General features: G+C 35.0%; 1 protein-coding gene across 4 annotated transcripts in view; it reads right to left on the bottom strand.

The window, feature by feature from the left end:
• Nucleotides 1-9,935: 9,935 nt before the first annotated feature.
• Nucleotides 9,936-16,149, bottom strand: part of LOC143677056 (A disintegrin and metallopeptidase domain 3-like) — a 78,759-nt gene continuing 72,545 nt past the window's right edge. For 3 of the 4 annotated variants that reach the window (XM_077152547.1, XM_077152549.1, XM_077152550.1), the window contains 3 exons: nucleotides 12,936-13,113; nucleotides 11,298-11,348; nucleotides 9,936-10,099 (listed from right to left, as the gene is read on the bottom strand). In XM_077152547.1, coding sequence (XP_077008662.1) covers nucleotides 11,300-11,348; nucleotides 12,936-13,113 — 227 coding nt within the window. In that variant the 3' untranslated portion in view covers nucleotides 9,936-10,099; nucleotides 11,298-11,299. Of the gene's footprint in view, nucleotides 10,100-11,266; nucleotides 11,349-12,935; nucleotides 13,114-16,149 lie in introns of all 4 variants that reach the window. The other variant, XM_077152548.1, reaches the window with a different exon arrangement.

Below are 16,149 nucleotides of genomic sequence, written 5' to 3'. Positions count from 1 at the left end.
CCTACAATTGGGTGGGTCACATCTTAATGGAAACAATCAAAATGCTCCCACCCACCCAACAATATTGAATGAGGATCAAAGGGCATGGCTTTTCTGGGGTCCACCACAGATTAAGACCAGCATAATATCACACACACATTTAGGAGGTAGCTGATTTATTTACTTTCTATTGTTTTATACTTGTGGTGTGATGGAAAAAGTTTCTTCTGTCAGTGCCATTTTTAGTAATCAAAACAAAAGAATAGTTTTGGTTCATGGTGTTTATATGTGGACTCAGAAATTAATGTCCTTTAACTACATATTTTATTTCTCCTTCAAAGTTCATAGTTGTGAAGCATCACTATTTCATTTTGGCCTCTGCCTCCATCTACACAAACCAATAGGATGAAGTGATAAGTCATAGGTGAGTTAGTCTTTGTCCTCTGAGTTTCATCAAAGTGGATAAATTGTTTCACAAGGGAAAAGTTATTGCCCGTTCCAGACATGCAGTACATTTCCTGAGATATTTGGATGAAGTTTGAGGGTTCAGACTTTCTAATCTCTCTGGGTTCAATATTTTATCATATTTGCTTTATTTTCGCTCAGCAAAATCAGGCTTTGCAGTCCCACAATGCCTATTAGTTTATCAGACATTCAGACCTTTTAAACTATTGATTGACTATTGGGAAACTTTTATTTCTGCTGTCCATGCTTTCACTTTAGACTAAAGCACATATCTTTTTTTGTATTGAATTATAATGATCTGTGCAATTTTTTTCTCAGTATCGACAAGCTACCAAAACACGGCACTTAGAAAATGGAGCTATATGGTTTACATAGTGCTATAGTATCGTGGTTTATAGGGTCCTCCATAGAACAAGAGCAGGAAATTACCATTTTAGACAAGGGTAGAAAAGAGTTCAATGAAATTATGAGCAGTATAATGGAAGAGTAGAGAGCAGGGAACTGATGTTCAAAGATTCTGAGATAAAGTTCCTGAAAAATGAATAGGTAATCAATGTGGAGATAAACATTAGGAAAATCAAGCAAGAGAACTGTATATGAAGTTAGGATCTCTAAATCACCCAAATGAATTTTCAAGTCAATGAACTTGAACATTTGTGTACTGGTCTCCTGTGTTATTTCAAAGAAACCTGGGTTCGTTATAACCCACCAGGTGCTAAACCAAAATCTTTCATATTCCATTGTTTTTATTTAAAAAAAGCCCCCTAAAAAACAATTTTTAGCCATTTAGAGCTGATCTGCTTTGTATATTTTATGAAATGACACCCCGCATCTACTTACCATTAATAAGATAAAATGTTGTGTTTATGAGACCCCAAGCTACTTCAGTCCTTTGGAGCTATGTAGCCAATACTGCTGACTTAGTGACATCGTCTAAACATATAAGCTACCTCCCCCTTCCTATTTTCCCTTTCAGGAGTTTGGTAATTTTCTCTAGCCCTGCTGCCCCTCTGGTAGCTCCCTCTTACTGTGGCCTGGGAGTTTTCTTGCTGTGAAGCATTGCGCCTCCCACTGTAAATATGTTAAAACTTCATCCCCAATAAAAAACTTGTGTATTGCTTTCATCTAATTGTGGAATCTTTTTCTTAGTCAACTTTGAAATCCTCTAATTCCAAATCACAAGTGAGAATGATAATAGCATGTAAAGTAGAGGGAATATGAGAGCATGTTTTGGATGTAATCATAAAAAAAGAGAATCATGAAAAAGAGAAATGAATCTTCAATGAAGCCAGAAAATAGCAGTTCTAACACAAAGAAAGGAAATATAGGAACCTGTTTTGGTCATAATATAGAAATGAGGAAGTGCTTCTTGGGAGAGGGAGACTAAAAGTCAAATGGTGCTTAAAAATCATGTAAATTGGGATAATAGAAAGATAGCAGATTATTGTTGAGATGAGTAAATAAAAGCTTGCCTCCTCACACAATGTGATCAAGCTATGTGATAATTTCGTGTGTATTCACCTGGCAAGAACATTGGTCATTTTAAGGCAAAATGGAAGGATATGATAGAAATCAGATAATGATACAAAGGAATTTACAAACACCTAAATAGAGATTCTTTAGATTAAAAAGAACAGAGGGCAGGAGAGAAGAAAAAGTAAAGGGTAAGTGGAGTAAACTTGAACTAGAAGAGTAGGATGATTCCAAAGGTGGAAGCTTTGGTGCATCCGTAAATGCCAGGAGGAGCCCATTTTTTTCTGCAATAAAGGAACAGTAAATATTAAAATCAGGGCTCTAATTATACAAGAAAAAGAAAAGACATCTAAATTGAAAAAGAAGTACAACTTTCACTGTTTGCAGATGACATGATCCCATATGCAAAAAAGTACCAAAAAACCTACAGCAAAGCCACTAGAGCTAATAAATGAAAACAGCAAAGTGGCAGACTACAAGGTCAACATGCAAAAATCCTCAGTGTTTCTATTCAGTAGTTATGATCAGTCTGAGGAGTAGATCAAGAAAAAAAATTTCATTAGCAACCAAAAGAATCAAATATTTAGGAATAAATTTAACCAAGGCTATAAAAGACCTATACAAAGAAAATGACAAAACAGTGCTAAGAGAAATCAAGGAAGACCTAAATAAATGAAAGGAGATAATGTATTCATGGATTGGAAGATTAAATACACCTAAGATGTCAATTCTACCCAAATTGATTTATAGATTCAATGCAATATCAATTAAAATCCCAACAATTAACTTTGCAGAAATAGAAAAAACAATAATTAAATTTATTTGGAAGGGCAAGGTTCTCTGAGTAGCAAAAAATATCTTGAGAAAGAAAAATGAGCTGGGAGGTCTCACACTACCTGACTTTGAGGCATACTACAAAGCTACAGTGATCAATAGAGACTGGAATAAAGACAGACCGACTGAACAATGGAATCAACTTGAGAGTTCAGAAATAGACTTTCTCATCTATGAACAATTGACTCTTGACTAGGTGGCTAAGTCCACTCAACTGTGAACAAATGGTGCTTGGAGATTTGGCTATCTATATCAAAAGAATGAAAGAGGACCCCTATCTTATACCTTATACAATGGACATATGTGATATTTGAAATATTTGCTCTAGACTTCTGTTTTCTGTTTAACATGTATCATTAGTCTTCTCATTTAAATAATGTTTGTTTGTAAAGCTTTTTTAGATGATTTTTTTCATAAGATACTGTTCTAGTCTGAAAGCTTCCAGAATGAAGTATACCAGAAATAAAATGGCTTTTAAAAAGGGGAATTTAATAAATTACAAGTTTACAGTTCTAAGCCTATAAAAATGTCCAAACTAAGGCATCCAGAAAAGATACCTTAATTCAAGGAAGGTCAATGGGTAAAGATCACTTCTGTCAGCTGGGAAGTCATGTGCTGGTCAGTAAAGACTGGAATAAAGGAAGCATCTGCTAGTCCCTTGCTCCTGGGCTCCATTGCTTCCAGCCTTCATTCCTGTGAGGTCTGGCCTTCATCTCTTGGCTTCCCTTGGCTCTCTCCAGGTTCTGTCTTGCCTAACATCTCATGACAACATCTGCTGGGCTCCAAGCATCTCTAAATATCTGTGTCTCTCTTCTCCAAGTGTTAGTATCTGGGTCAGCTCTGTTGTTTCTCCAAAATATTTCTGCTTTCAAAGGTTTCCAATAAATTAATCAAGACTCACCCTGAATGGGCAGAGTTACATCTCCATCTGATCAAAAGGTCACACCTACAATATGACATGTCTTATTTCCATGGAGATAATTTAATCAAAAGTTTCTGCCTCACAATATTGAATTAGGGTTAAAAGAAATGGCTGCCTCCAAAAGTCTGGATCAGGATTAAATCATGGCTTTTCTGTGGTACATAATACTTTCCAACCACCACATTCCACCATCTGGACCCAAAAAAAGACATGTTTTTCCCACACACAACGTACATTCATTCCATCACAATATCACAAAAGCCTTAAACCATTTCAGTAACAATAAAAATACAATACAGAGTTAAAACCAGTACAAAATCTCATCAAAGTCTGTTACAGGCATGGTCTGTTCTAAGGTAAAAATTTTTCTCTGGCTCTGGACCTGTAAAAACTCAAGACCTGTTATCTATTGCAAACATATGAAGACCTGTTATCTATTGCAAACATATAAACACCCTTTATATGTTTGCAATAGATAACAGGTCTTGAGTTTTAGGATACAGGTTTTCATTTCCATAGGGACACAGGGTTCACCAGACCCAAACAGTTTTGAAAACCTACAGGGCAAACTGTTAGATTTCAAAGTCTGAGAGTCATTTATCTTGGGGCTTTAGAAAGCATCAGTCCCAGTCTTTCCAATGGCCTGTGCAGAAGCCTTGGTGAAATCTCCAAATGTCGGGGTGTGCTGCAACACTGGGGTTCATTTGGGAGACCACTTTTTTTTTTTATTTTTTATTTTTTTTTATTTTTATTTTTTATTAACGGAAAAAAAAAAAAGAAATTAACACAACATTTAGAAATCATACCATTCTACATATGCACTCAGTAATTCTTAACATCATCACATAGATGCATGATCATTGTTTCTTAGTACATTTGCATCGGTTTAGAGGAACTAGCAACACAACAGAAAAAGATATAAAATGTTAATATAAAGAAAAGAAATAAAAGTAGTAGTAATAGTAAAAAACAACAACAACAAACAAACCAACAAGCAAACAAAAACAAAAAAAAACCCTATAGCTCAGATGCAGCTTCATTCAGTATTTTAACATGATTACTTTACAATTAGGTATTATTGTGCTGTCCATTTTTGAGTTTTTGTATCTAGTCCTGTTGCACAGTCTGTATCCCTTCAGCTTCAATTACCCATTGTCTTACCCTGTTTCTAACTCCTGCTGAACTCTGTTACCAATGACATATTTCAAGTTTATTCTCGAATGTCCGTTCACATCAGTGGGACCATACAGTATTTGTCCTTTAGTTTTTGGCTGGATTCACTCAGCATAATATTCTCTAGGTCCATCCATGTTATTACATGGTTCATAAGTTTATCTTGTCTTAAAGCTGCATAATATTCCATTGTATGTATTACCACAGTTTGTTTAGCCACTCTTCTGTTGATGGAGATTTTGGCTGTTTCCATCTCTTTGCAATTGTAAATAACGCTGCTATAAACATTGGTGTACAAATGTCCGTTTGTGTCTTTGCCCTTAAGTCCTTTGAGTAGATACCTAGCAATGGTATTGCTGGGTCGTATGGCAATTCTATATTCAGCTTTTTGAGGAACCGCCAAACTGCCTTCCACAGTGGTTGCACCCTTTGACATTCCCACCAACAGTGGATAAGTGTGCCTCTTTCTCCGCATCCTCTCCAGCACTTGTCATTTTCTGTTTTGTTGATAATGGCCATTCTGGTGGGTGTGAGATGATATCTCATTGTGGTTTTGATTTGCATTTCTCTAATGGCCAGGGACATTGAGCATCTCTTCATGTGCCTCTTGGCCATCCGTATTTCTTCTTCTGGTAGGTGTCTGTTTAAGTCTTTTTCCCATTTTGTAATTGGGTTGGCTGTCTTTTTGTTGTTGAGTTGAATAATCTCTTTATAAATTCTGGATACTAGACCTTTATCTGATATGTCGTTTCCAAATATTGTCTCCCATTGTGATGGCTGTCTTTCTACTTTCTTGATGAAGTTCTCTGATGCACAAAAGTGTTTAATTTTGAGGAGCTCCCATTTCTTTCTTTCTTTCTTCAGTGCTCTTGCTTTAGGTTTAAGGTCCATAAAACCACCTCCAGTTGTAAGATCCATAAGATATCTCCCAACATTTTCCTCTATCTGTTTTATGGTCTTAGACCTAATGTTTAGATCTTTGATCCATTTTGAGTTAACTTTTGTATAGGGTGTGAGAGATGGGTCTTTTTTCATTCTTTTGCATATGGATATCCAGTTCTCTAGGCACCATTTATTGAAGAGACTGCTCTGTCCCAGGTGAGTTGGCTTGACTGCCTTATCAAAGATCAAATGTCCATAGATGAGAGGGTCTATATCTGAGCACTCTATTCGATTCCATTGGTCGATATATCTATCTTTATGCCAATACCATGCTGTTTTGACCACTGTGGCTTCATAGTATGCCTTAAAGTCAGGCAGCGCGAGACCTCCAGCTTCGTTTTTTTTCCTCAAGATGTTTTTAGCAATTCGGGGCACCCTGCCCTTCCAGATAAATTTGCTTATTGGTTTTTCTATTTCTGAAAAATAAGTTGTTGGGATTTTGATTGGTATTGCATTGAATCTGTAAATCAATTTAGGTAGGATTGACATCTTAACTATATTTAGTCTTCCAATCCATGAACACGGTATGCCCTTTCATCTATTTAGGTCTTCTGTGATTTCTTTTAACAGTTTTTTGTAGTTTCCTTTATATAGGTTTTTTGTCTCTTTGGTTAAATTTATTCCTAGGTATTTTATTCTTTTAGTTGCGATTGTAAATGGGATTCGTTTCTTGATTTCCGCCTCAGCTTGCTCATTACTAGTGTATAGAAAAGCTACAGATTTTTGAATGTTGATCTTGTAGCCTGCTACTTTGCTGTACTCATTTATTAGCTCTAGTAATTTTGTTGTGGATTTTTCTGGGTTTTCTACATATAGTATCATATCGTCTGCAAACAGTGATAGTTTTACTTCTTCCTTTCCTATTTTGATGCCTTGTATTTCTTTTTCTTGCCTAATTGCTCTGGCTAGAGAGACCACTTTTTCTGGCTCCACCCTCTCCATACATCAGGGCAGCATGTTGGATCTCTGCCATCTCTGGGTCACACATTCAACTCCTCCAGAACAATAGGGTGGCAGCCAGGCTCCCCCCAGTCCCAAGTTGATGTGCTCTACCCTCGCCAATGCCTGGGGTGACATAATTCTTCCTGAGGAATGAAGCGGTAGTCCTGCCCTCTGCTTCTGGGGTAAACCCACCCTCTCTAAGTGCTTGGGTGGGTCTGCTCTCCTGGCCTGAGATTTCTTGGCTTCCATGATTCTGCCTCTGAAGTTATTTTTCCTTCAATTTGTCCTTTTTAGTCCAGACTGACAGTAGTTTTATATATACAGATCCCACAACATTTTTGTTGGTTTTCTATGCAGTATGCAGGGATCATAGCCATCAGACAATAGGACTTTCCACAGATCCTTTCTGGGTAACTCAATTTCCAATCCTGACTTTTTCTGAAATGGCTGCCTGCTAACTCGCTGGGCCCCATTCACTGCAGTATCACTTTCTGGAAGCCCAGAATTTTCCAGGTCAACAATTTCTGTTTTCTCTGTACCCAAGAGTTCAGTTTTCCACTTATTTATTTCCTCTTGCACTTTACTATAAGCTGCCAGGAGCAGCTAGACTGTATTTTCCACTTTTAGTCTGGAAATTTCTTCTGCTAAATATCCAAGTTTATTACTCTTAAATTCTGCCTTCCAACTGAAAATTACAGTTTGCTATGGCATGTTCATCATTGTTGTCTAAAGCCATATCAGAAGTATATTTAGAGTCCACATTTCTACCAAGAGACTCTTCAAAGCATTCTAGGCCTTTTCTATTAAGAGCCTCTCAACTCTTCTAGAATCTTCTCCTTATCCATTTAAAAAACTGTTCCAACACATTTGGTATTTGCAAACCATATTAGCACCCCACGATTGTAGCCAAAATCTCTTCTAGTTTGAAAGCTTCCAGAATGCAGTATACCAGAAATGGAATGGCTTTTAAAAAGGAGAATTTAATAAGTTACAGGTTCACAGTTCTAAGCCTATAAAAATGCCCAAGCTAAGGCATCCATGAAATGATACCCTAATTCAAGGAAGGTCAAAGGGTAAAGAACACCTCTATCAGCTGGGAAATCATGTGCTGACATCTGCTAGTCCCTTGCTCCTGGGCTTTGTTGTTTCCTCACTTTGCTTCTTTGGGGCTGGCTTTCATCTCTTGGCTTCCCTTGGCTCTCTCCAGGTTCTGTCTTGCTTAACATCTCATGGCAGCATACGCTCTCCAGCATCTGGGCTCCAAGCACCTCCAAACATTCATGTCTCCCTTCTCCAAGTATCAGTATCTGTGTCAGCTCTCTGTCAACTCCAAAATATTTCCTCTTTTTAAAGTATTCCAATACACTAATCAAGACCCACCCTGAATAGGCAGGGTGATGTCTCTATTTAATCAAAAGGTCACCCACAATATGGTATGTCTCATATCCGTGAAGATAATTTCATTAAAAGTTTCTGCCCTACAGTCTTGAATTAGGATTGAAAGAAATGGCTGCCCCCACAATATTGGATCAGGATTAAAATGTGACTTTTCTGGGGTACTTAATACTTTCAAACCAGCACAGTGACCATGTGACATTTTAGTAGTTGCTTAGGAAATTATAATAACCATATTACCAAGAAAAATTATGTGGAAACTATGCTTAAAATAATTCTATTACTGTAAAAAAAATGTTCTGTTCTATACAGGGCTATAGGTAAAGGAATAAAGAAAGAGAAATCATTAAAAACCTCAATATAGTATACCAACAAATTACAATAATGTCTCAAGAGGAAACAATTCCACCTATAACCACAGAGCAAGCCATCTACAATTAGGTTTTTTCTAGCAATGCACAATTAGTTCGGTATATGACATCTATCACATTAGACCATGAATTAGTCAATTCTCAATGAAACTTGTAGGTGCATGCACATATTAATTTTAGAGCTCATGTGGGGTAAGAATCAACATATGGAGAAGAGGAGATAAGGGCAAAAGTCATTACTGATAAACTCCCAAACTGGAAAGTGAATGACATGAGACTATTCATGTCTACTATTAATAATTTGAGATATATTCATCTTACTTATAGTATATACATCTCGATTTATTCCAAAAGTGCAATTTTACCAAAATATCATCTGCACAAAAATAATGCAATTATGATACACAATTCCAGTTGTTCACTTATACTTCACTCTATCTTCACTGACACTAGGTCTTGTAAAGTTTTAAACTTTTTCATACAATGCTCATTTTTTGCCCATTTCTACATAAACATGTGATTTCCTTCACCAAATCCCTTCTCATTTTAAGGTCATTTTATTTCCTTTCTTTCATGAGAAATATAACGAGATATATAAAAATTGAGGTAAGTTTTCCAAACTAATAGAGTCATTAATGTTGGAATCTTGGATCTGTTAAACACTTGTGGTAGCCGGCATAGTTTAGCTGACATGTCAGCCAGTACACCAGCTCACAAGAGTCATCGTGCAAGTGTTGACTTGGACAAGACCCAGGGTTTGTAAGACTTCAATCCCTGACCCAGGAGCATCATTTTTATTTTTTGGTGAAGACTCTGTAGAACCTACTCAGTATTTCAAGTGGGCTGATGGTTCCCTGATAAAATGCATTGCAATATAATGCATATATATAATGTATTGCAACATGTAGAAGTGCCTGTATTTCAGAAAGATGGGGTGATATGGAACTGAGCCATGAAAATCTTACCCACAAAGCCTCAATTGCAGTGCAGAGAGGGCAGAAAGTCCAGTTTCCCCAAAGGGCAAAGATATATCCTAGATGTCAGTTTACATGGGGCCAAAGAAATATCACCTGGTCATGGAACAGGTATTTGTTACCAGGAGCACACTTTGAGCAATTCCTCTAAGACAGGATAGATGCTAGTGATTATCTGGGGTCTCTGGAGATGGTCCTAATGCAGAAACAATTTCTTCTCAAAATCCCAAAGTCTGAGAATGGGTAAGACAGTGAGATTTTGAGCTATCAGAGAATTGTTGGCTGAATGGCTTCCTCTCTTCAGATGTGAGATGGCCATGGGCATCTGAGGGCAAGCAGCAGCAGAGAAATATGGAATATTTTCAGCGTGGGATGTAACAGCTTCCAGGGTTAAGAAGAGGCAAAGCTGCTTATTTCTGACTACGCATTATAACAAGTAGAAGAATCAACAGACACAAGCTTGCATACTTTCGCTTATAGTATTTATTTTGGTTTGTGATATTGAAAACCTTAAGCCATGACAAAAAAGAGAAAAGCTGTTTTCTTCATTCCTAAATCAGGCCAGTTAAATGATGATTTTCTTGGTTATATCTTTTCTCCAACCTACAGCTTTTTGATATTGCTTATTACTGTCAAAAAAATACAGAAAAATAGAAATGCTAAATTTTAGTAGTTAATAAAAACTGCTACAGGTATAGCTATTAATCAGTGTAACTAAAATAACTAAGACATGGCTATATGTTTACAATCTAAGCCTGTACTCCTTGAAATTTTTAAACCCCAGTTTACTTTTCCTTTTATTCTTTTTTTTTTTGTAATTTCATAAAAGATCAGGAAAAATTGTGATACCCATGTTGAAAGGAAATATTTAAAATTTATGTTTATATATGCTTCATTTATATAGTCTCTGAATATTACATGGTTAATGAAGATCACCAGGAAGTAAAAAGAGATTAAATGAACATAAGAATATGCGAAGATAAAAAACTATTCCTATTAACTGACCATTTTAATCTGTAAAGAAGTACTTTTAAAACCTACTATCATTCCCAACAGTCATTCCACATACACTCCAAACTCCACATTCAAAACCAAACCCATTCTTTTCTCCCTTCCACTTCATCACCCAACACCTAACTGTTCTTACTGTGCTATGGTAAATGCCATTATTAAAAGTTGCCACAATCCAGTGATCATATTTCACATTACATGTGTCAGGACTGTATAGTTTCTAAGCGGTTATACTCTGGGGTCTGATTGCCTTAAGCACCAACTCTAATTCTATAAACATGGGAATTGTTTAAATTCCTCATGTCTATTTCCTGATTTCAAAAATAAGGATAATGATTCCCATGAACAATTAATGAGTAAGAAATATACATGTGAGGAGACAATCTGCATAAATCTACCAAACAGAGCCTAGCACCTACTAAGTACTCAGTAGGTGTTCAATAAGTTTTTGATACAATTACTTAATCTATAGGAATAAAGAAATTAATAGTGAAAGAATAGATTAAATGAGGGGGCAGTATGCATGACTGGTCACGAATATTTTAAAGAAAATACTTAAAAGTTCTTTAAAATAATTTCTTATTCAACAATGCTGATTAATAAATCTCTGGCCAGTATAGTTAACATTCAATATTTCTAAATTAATAAAAAACATAATGAGTGTGAAGTGCTTTATCTTAGTCCTTGTCATATAATTAAGAAATAGGAGTCAGGATAATGACATAAAGGAATATTAGCTTTCTAATACCGAGGTATTGTTTTACAAAACCAATTTGATGAATTACATAATTTTGTCCACAGATTCCTTCAATTCACCTTCAGCTGTATGACAGGTTGCTAACGCTATTGCTGTCTTCTGATAATGATCTGTATAAAAGAGATACCATTGGTTTCAGGTGAAGAACTATTATAATCCTGAGACAAATCAAGAAAAATTAAAAGGCCATATTTGTGCTAACTACTCATTTAGTAATTACCAATATCTGCTTGACTTTCCATATCTCACTCGGGGATCATATGTTCTGTTTTCTAAAGTTGTCCTGAATTTTAAAGAGGTTAAGCAACTCTTTTATTTCAAACCAAAAATGCATCCATCATTTTCCTCTATCTTACATATATATGAAGATGGAATCTGGTATAGTGATATCTGATTGCTGATAGCTGATAAAGTTTAAAAAGATAATTTGCATGCAAATCTTCAAATTTCTAAAGCTTTATTTCTCTAATTATATTTCCCCTCAAATATCTATGTAAATAAGTAATTATCTGGATTATAATTTCACATTTATTCTCCCTTGATTAGGCCTTTACATCTTTCCACTACATTTAGTGACAATCTGTGGTATTTATACAACCCCCTTTTTTTTTTCCTTTGGAATTTCTCCTACCACTCTTTCTGTGGAGGGGACGTAGTTAGTGCCCAGGTTTTCAGTGCATGGTTGCAACCCCTTGACCACAGATGATGAGATCAGGTTTGAACAACGGATTCAGGAGTTTTAAATTCAGAGTACAAGCTGGGTTTTGGTGCAGGTGCACAGCTATTTACTGCTGTCTCCTGAGATTATGAAAAAGGCTTGGGCTGTGGAGTGATTATTGGTATTTTATTTAAAAATAATTATGGGAATGGGATAAGTATGCTTGGCTATGTGCAAGCAGAAGTGATCATTCTGGATACAATGAGCACAGATGAGAAGAGATGATGGGAATCACAAAGGCTGTAAGTGATGAAGGGAATGACCCAGTTCCTGACACCTGATCTATCAGGGGAAACGCTTGCTTACTTGAGCTCCATTTTAGACACATATGGACAATATTAATTAACTGTAAAGTGAGAAGTGTCTGCTCTGTGTTCTTTCATTCTTTGACATCTCCTATTTTCTCACCTTCTACGTATTTTATTCAAGAATTTTGCTTCCCTATCTCCATTCACCTTGGCACAACTGAATGTTAATGCAAGGAATATTCAAAAAGGTAACAATGCAATGGTCTTTTATTTTGTTGTTTGGGAATTAGAGGGAGCACCCTAATCTAATCAATACGATATCCTTTGTGAAAGGCAAGATTTACTCAGCAGCTTCAGTTATTAATGGGTATCTAGGAACATGAAGGATAAACTACCTGAAATCTGAAATAAATTAGTATGTATTGAGAAGCTGAGATTCAACATTGGAATTATTGATTGATATTCAATATTTCTAAACATCAATGCAATCCATGCAAGACTCTGGACTTGTAACACTCCAAATGTAATTTGGAGTTTTCCCTTAATGGATTTTAACGCTAAATGTTAAAAAAAAAATAATAAGGTTGGGCAGGCAATGGGGGCTCAGTGGCAAAATTCTCACCTGCTGCACGGGAGACCAGGGTTCGATTCCTGGAGGTTGCCCATACAAGAAATAATAATAATAATAATAATAATAATAATAAAACAATAATGATAATAAGTTTACTTACCCTTCACTTGTTGTTTCCACTCTGTTCCATAATCCCTTCACCTTATTCCATTTTACAACAATGATCGCAGTTAAAATGAGGAAAGGTAGAAAAACGTAGAAACTGATCAAAAGACCATTGCTTTGAGCAGCAAGTCGTCGTCGTCGCCGCCGTCTTAGAAACAAATTTGAACTTTCATCTGCAAACATTGTTACCTTTTAATTTTCTAAAATGTGCTGTTCAAAGTACACTAGTAATTTGAATTATTAAAAAACTGGGTTTCAAATAATACAGTCATGGAATTGAATAAAGTTGAATTTAAGACCATTTTTTCCAATTTTCTGACTATGCCCCAAAGTGAGTTTTATATTTTATGTTAACTCAATGCGTTTATACATATTTATCATTGATGTAATTTTATTTTTAATTTTTACATATATTTAAACTTTATAATCTTTATTGATGTGATATATTCTGATCTACCATATTCCATTCTAACTGCTACTTACAACACAGTAAATTGACATTATTATCCAATAATGGGTTCTTGAATCTTAAAAAGAGCAAATGATCATTGCTTTAAAAAACGTTTATTTTATGAAAAATGATTGACACATTTGAAAGCTAATTTTAAAGAACAATTACTGATTACAAGCAAGGTTAAAAATTCCATACCAACTGTATAAGATAATACTGTTTTAATTTTATTGCCTTGATTAGAATAAAAGGTATTTCTGTGGGTGTTAAAAAGACATTTATACAACTATTAAGAGCTAGAGAAAAAATAAAATATATATTTTAAATAAAATACATATGTTGAAACTTTGTCCAAATTAAACAAAAGAAATAAACCAGACACCTAAAATACAAAAAAGAAATAAATTAAGCTATTAGAATTGAAACCAAAAGAAAATTTTATCAGAGCTAAAAGAATTGAATGACCCTATAAAAATGAGGATTCTGTAGTTTTAAAACGTGCACACATACATATACACACAACCATATTATACACTGATTAAAAGAGATTTACCTAAAAGAAATTGATTCAGAGATAAATTGGCAAATACATGCACAACATTTTAATTAGGCAAACATGCAGCAGTTTTATACTATGATAGAGCATAATGCTTTTAAAGCTCTCTTTTTCCTTGTCTCATCTCACAGTAAAGGACAACTCTCCACTAGTTCATCTGCCCTCAAGATATCATATTAGAGGTGTGGCTTCCTTCTCATGTGCTAAATTACTCCAAAGGAAGATTAGAGAAATTGGATCTAATTATAATTGGATTAACTGTGACTATTCATTGCTCCAAGAAAGAAAAGACAATAACTTTCACTTCTGGCCATGATGAAATTTCACTAGCTTTCCTTGTATGGAAATATAAAACAAACAAGAAATGGAAAACTACTGTATATGGAAAAGGGAAACCATATGACATCAAATTTAATGATCAACCAATTCTACCTAAGGACAGTTTTCTGATCTTAGTCCAGAGAACTGAAGATCTAGGCAAAATACAGCATTCCCACTGACTAAGGAGGAAGAAATCAGGGTTGAGGTAGTAGAAATACTGGCATCTGCAGAGCCGGCACTAGTGGGAAAGGAGCGTCACAGCTCAGTATTCCCAGAGCTGCAACACTGAAGAAGAGTAAAGAAAACTAAGGACTGGCAACACTCAGCACCGAGCTACAATAATCAAGACTGCGTGTTACTGGCAAAAAAAAATACACAAACAGGCAAATGAAATATATCACCATATGATCGGTCACAAAAAAAGTCTCAAGAAATTCAGAATCCAGCCATTTTAGAAGTTACGCTCTAACCACATGAAGTTAAACTATGAATCAATCAAAGTACAGCAAGCAAAATTTCCAAATACATGCAAATTATGAAACTTGCTTTTCAATAACCATAATCAAGGAAATAAATCACTCTAGCAGTTAGAAAAAAAAAGTACCAAATGACAATTCAAATTCTAGTGCTAGATACAGTGTTTAAGAGATATTTAAAGTTTAAAATATTTTTAAAAAGAAAAATTGTTAAACGTTAATGCTCTTAGTTTCCAAGATAAAATTTTAGAAAAAGGAGCAAATTAAATCAAAGAGTTGCAAAGAAAATAATAAAAGATAAAAGAAGAAATTACTAGCTATTGGAAGGGGCTAGAAAACATTAGAAACAAAGGCATAAGTCTAGAAAAATTAGGAGTTAAAACTATATTTATTGGCGGGCCGCGGTGGCTCAGCGGGCAAGAGTGCTTGCCTGCCGTGCCGGAGGACCCCGGTTCGATTCCCGGCCCCAGCCCATGTAAAAAACAAACAAACAAACAAAATATAATAAAACAAGAAAATGTTTAAAAATGTTTCCCTTTCTTCCTCCCTTCCTTCCTTCTCTGTCTTTCCTTCCTTTCCTCCCTCTCTCTTTAAAAAAAAAAAAAAAAAAACTATATTTATTTACAAATAACATAACCATGTATGTAGAGAATTCAAAGCATTACAATTAATATTTTAATTTATCAAAGCTGAATGGCACAAAATTCAATTGCACTTCTTCACACTAATAAAAATATGGAAAATAAAATAATTTACAATAGCATTAGAAATCTTCAAATACCTAGAAATAAATTAAATGTAACTTTTCTTATTCTGCTATGTTGTTACTTAAAAGTCATTGCTTGGTGAAATTAAGGAACATAAATAAATGTAAGGATGTAGCATATTCATAGATTGAAAGGCAATATTGTTTAGAAGCCAATGCTCTCAAAATAATGTCTAAATTAAATGGGAACCCAATAAATTACTTCCATATAAACACCTGCAGAAACATCTCAAATGTTTCTATGGATAAATTCTTCTAAGCATAGGGTATACATAACATAAATTAAAGATTCAATTTATCTATATCTGGAAGGGAAAAAACATTAAGACCAAGTGTGATTTATTCTGGGAATTTAAGGGTACTTTATTAATAGTCAATGTTCAGGATCTTAATGACTGCATTTTATATTACATTATGATATTCATAAAACAACATATTAGTAAAATAAATAGTAAAAGTCATATCATTCAGGTGGATGTAGAAAATCTTATTATATTCAACAGTTTTCCAAGTTCAAGCTCCCTGTCTATCCCCCAATTATCACTATCAGGTTTAACTCTTTAATTTTTCCATAATTGTGTCTGCTAAGTGAAATTTATGCCAGTAATATGAGTTTTATCATCCTTACTTCATCCAATT

The sequence above is a fragment of the Tamandua tetradactyla genome, chromosome 3 (genome assembly GCF_023851605.1).
Source record: "Tamandua tetradactyla isolate mTamTet1 chromosome 3, mTamTet1.pri, whole genome shotgun sequence".
NCBI classification, from domain to species: Eukaryota; Metazoa; Chordata; class Mammalia; order Pilosa; family Myrmecophagidae; genus Tamandua; species Tamandua tetradactyla.
Note: the sequence above shows the minus strand (reverse complement) of the source record. Positions and strands in the feature narration are given on the sequence as shown.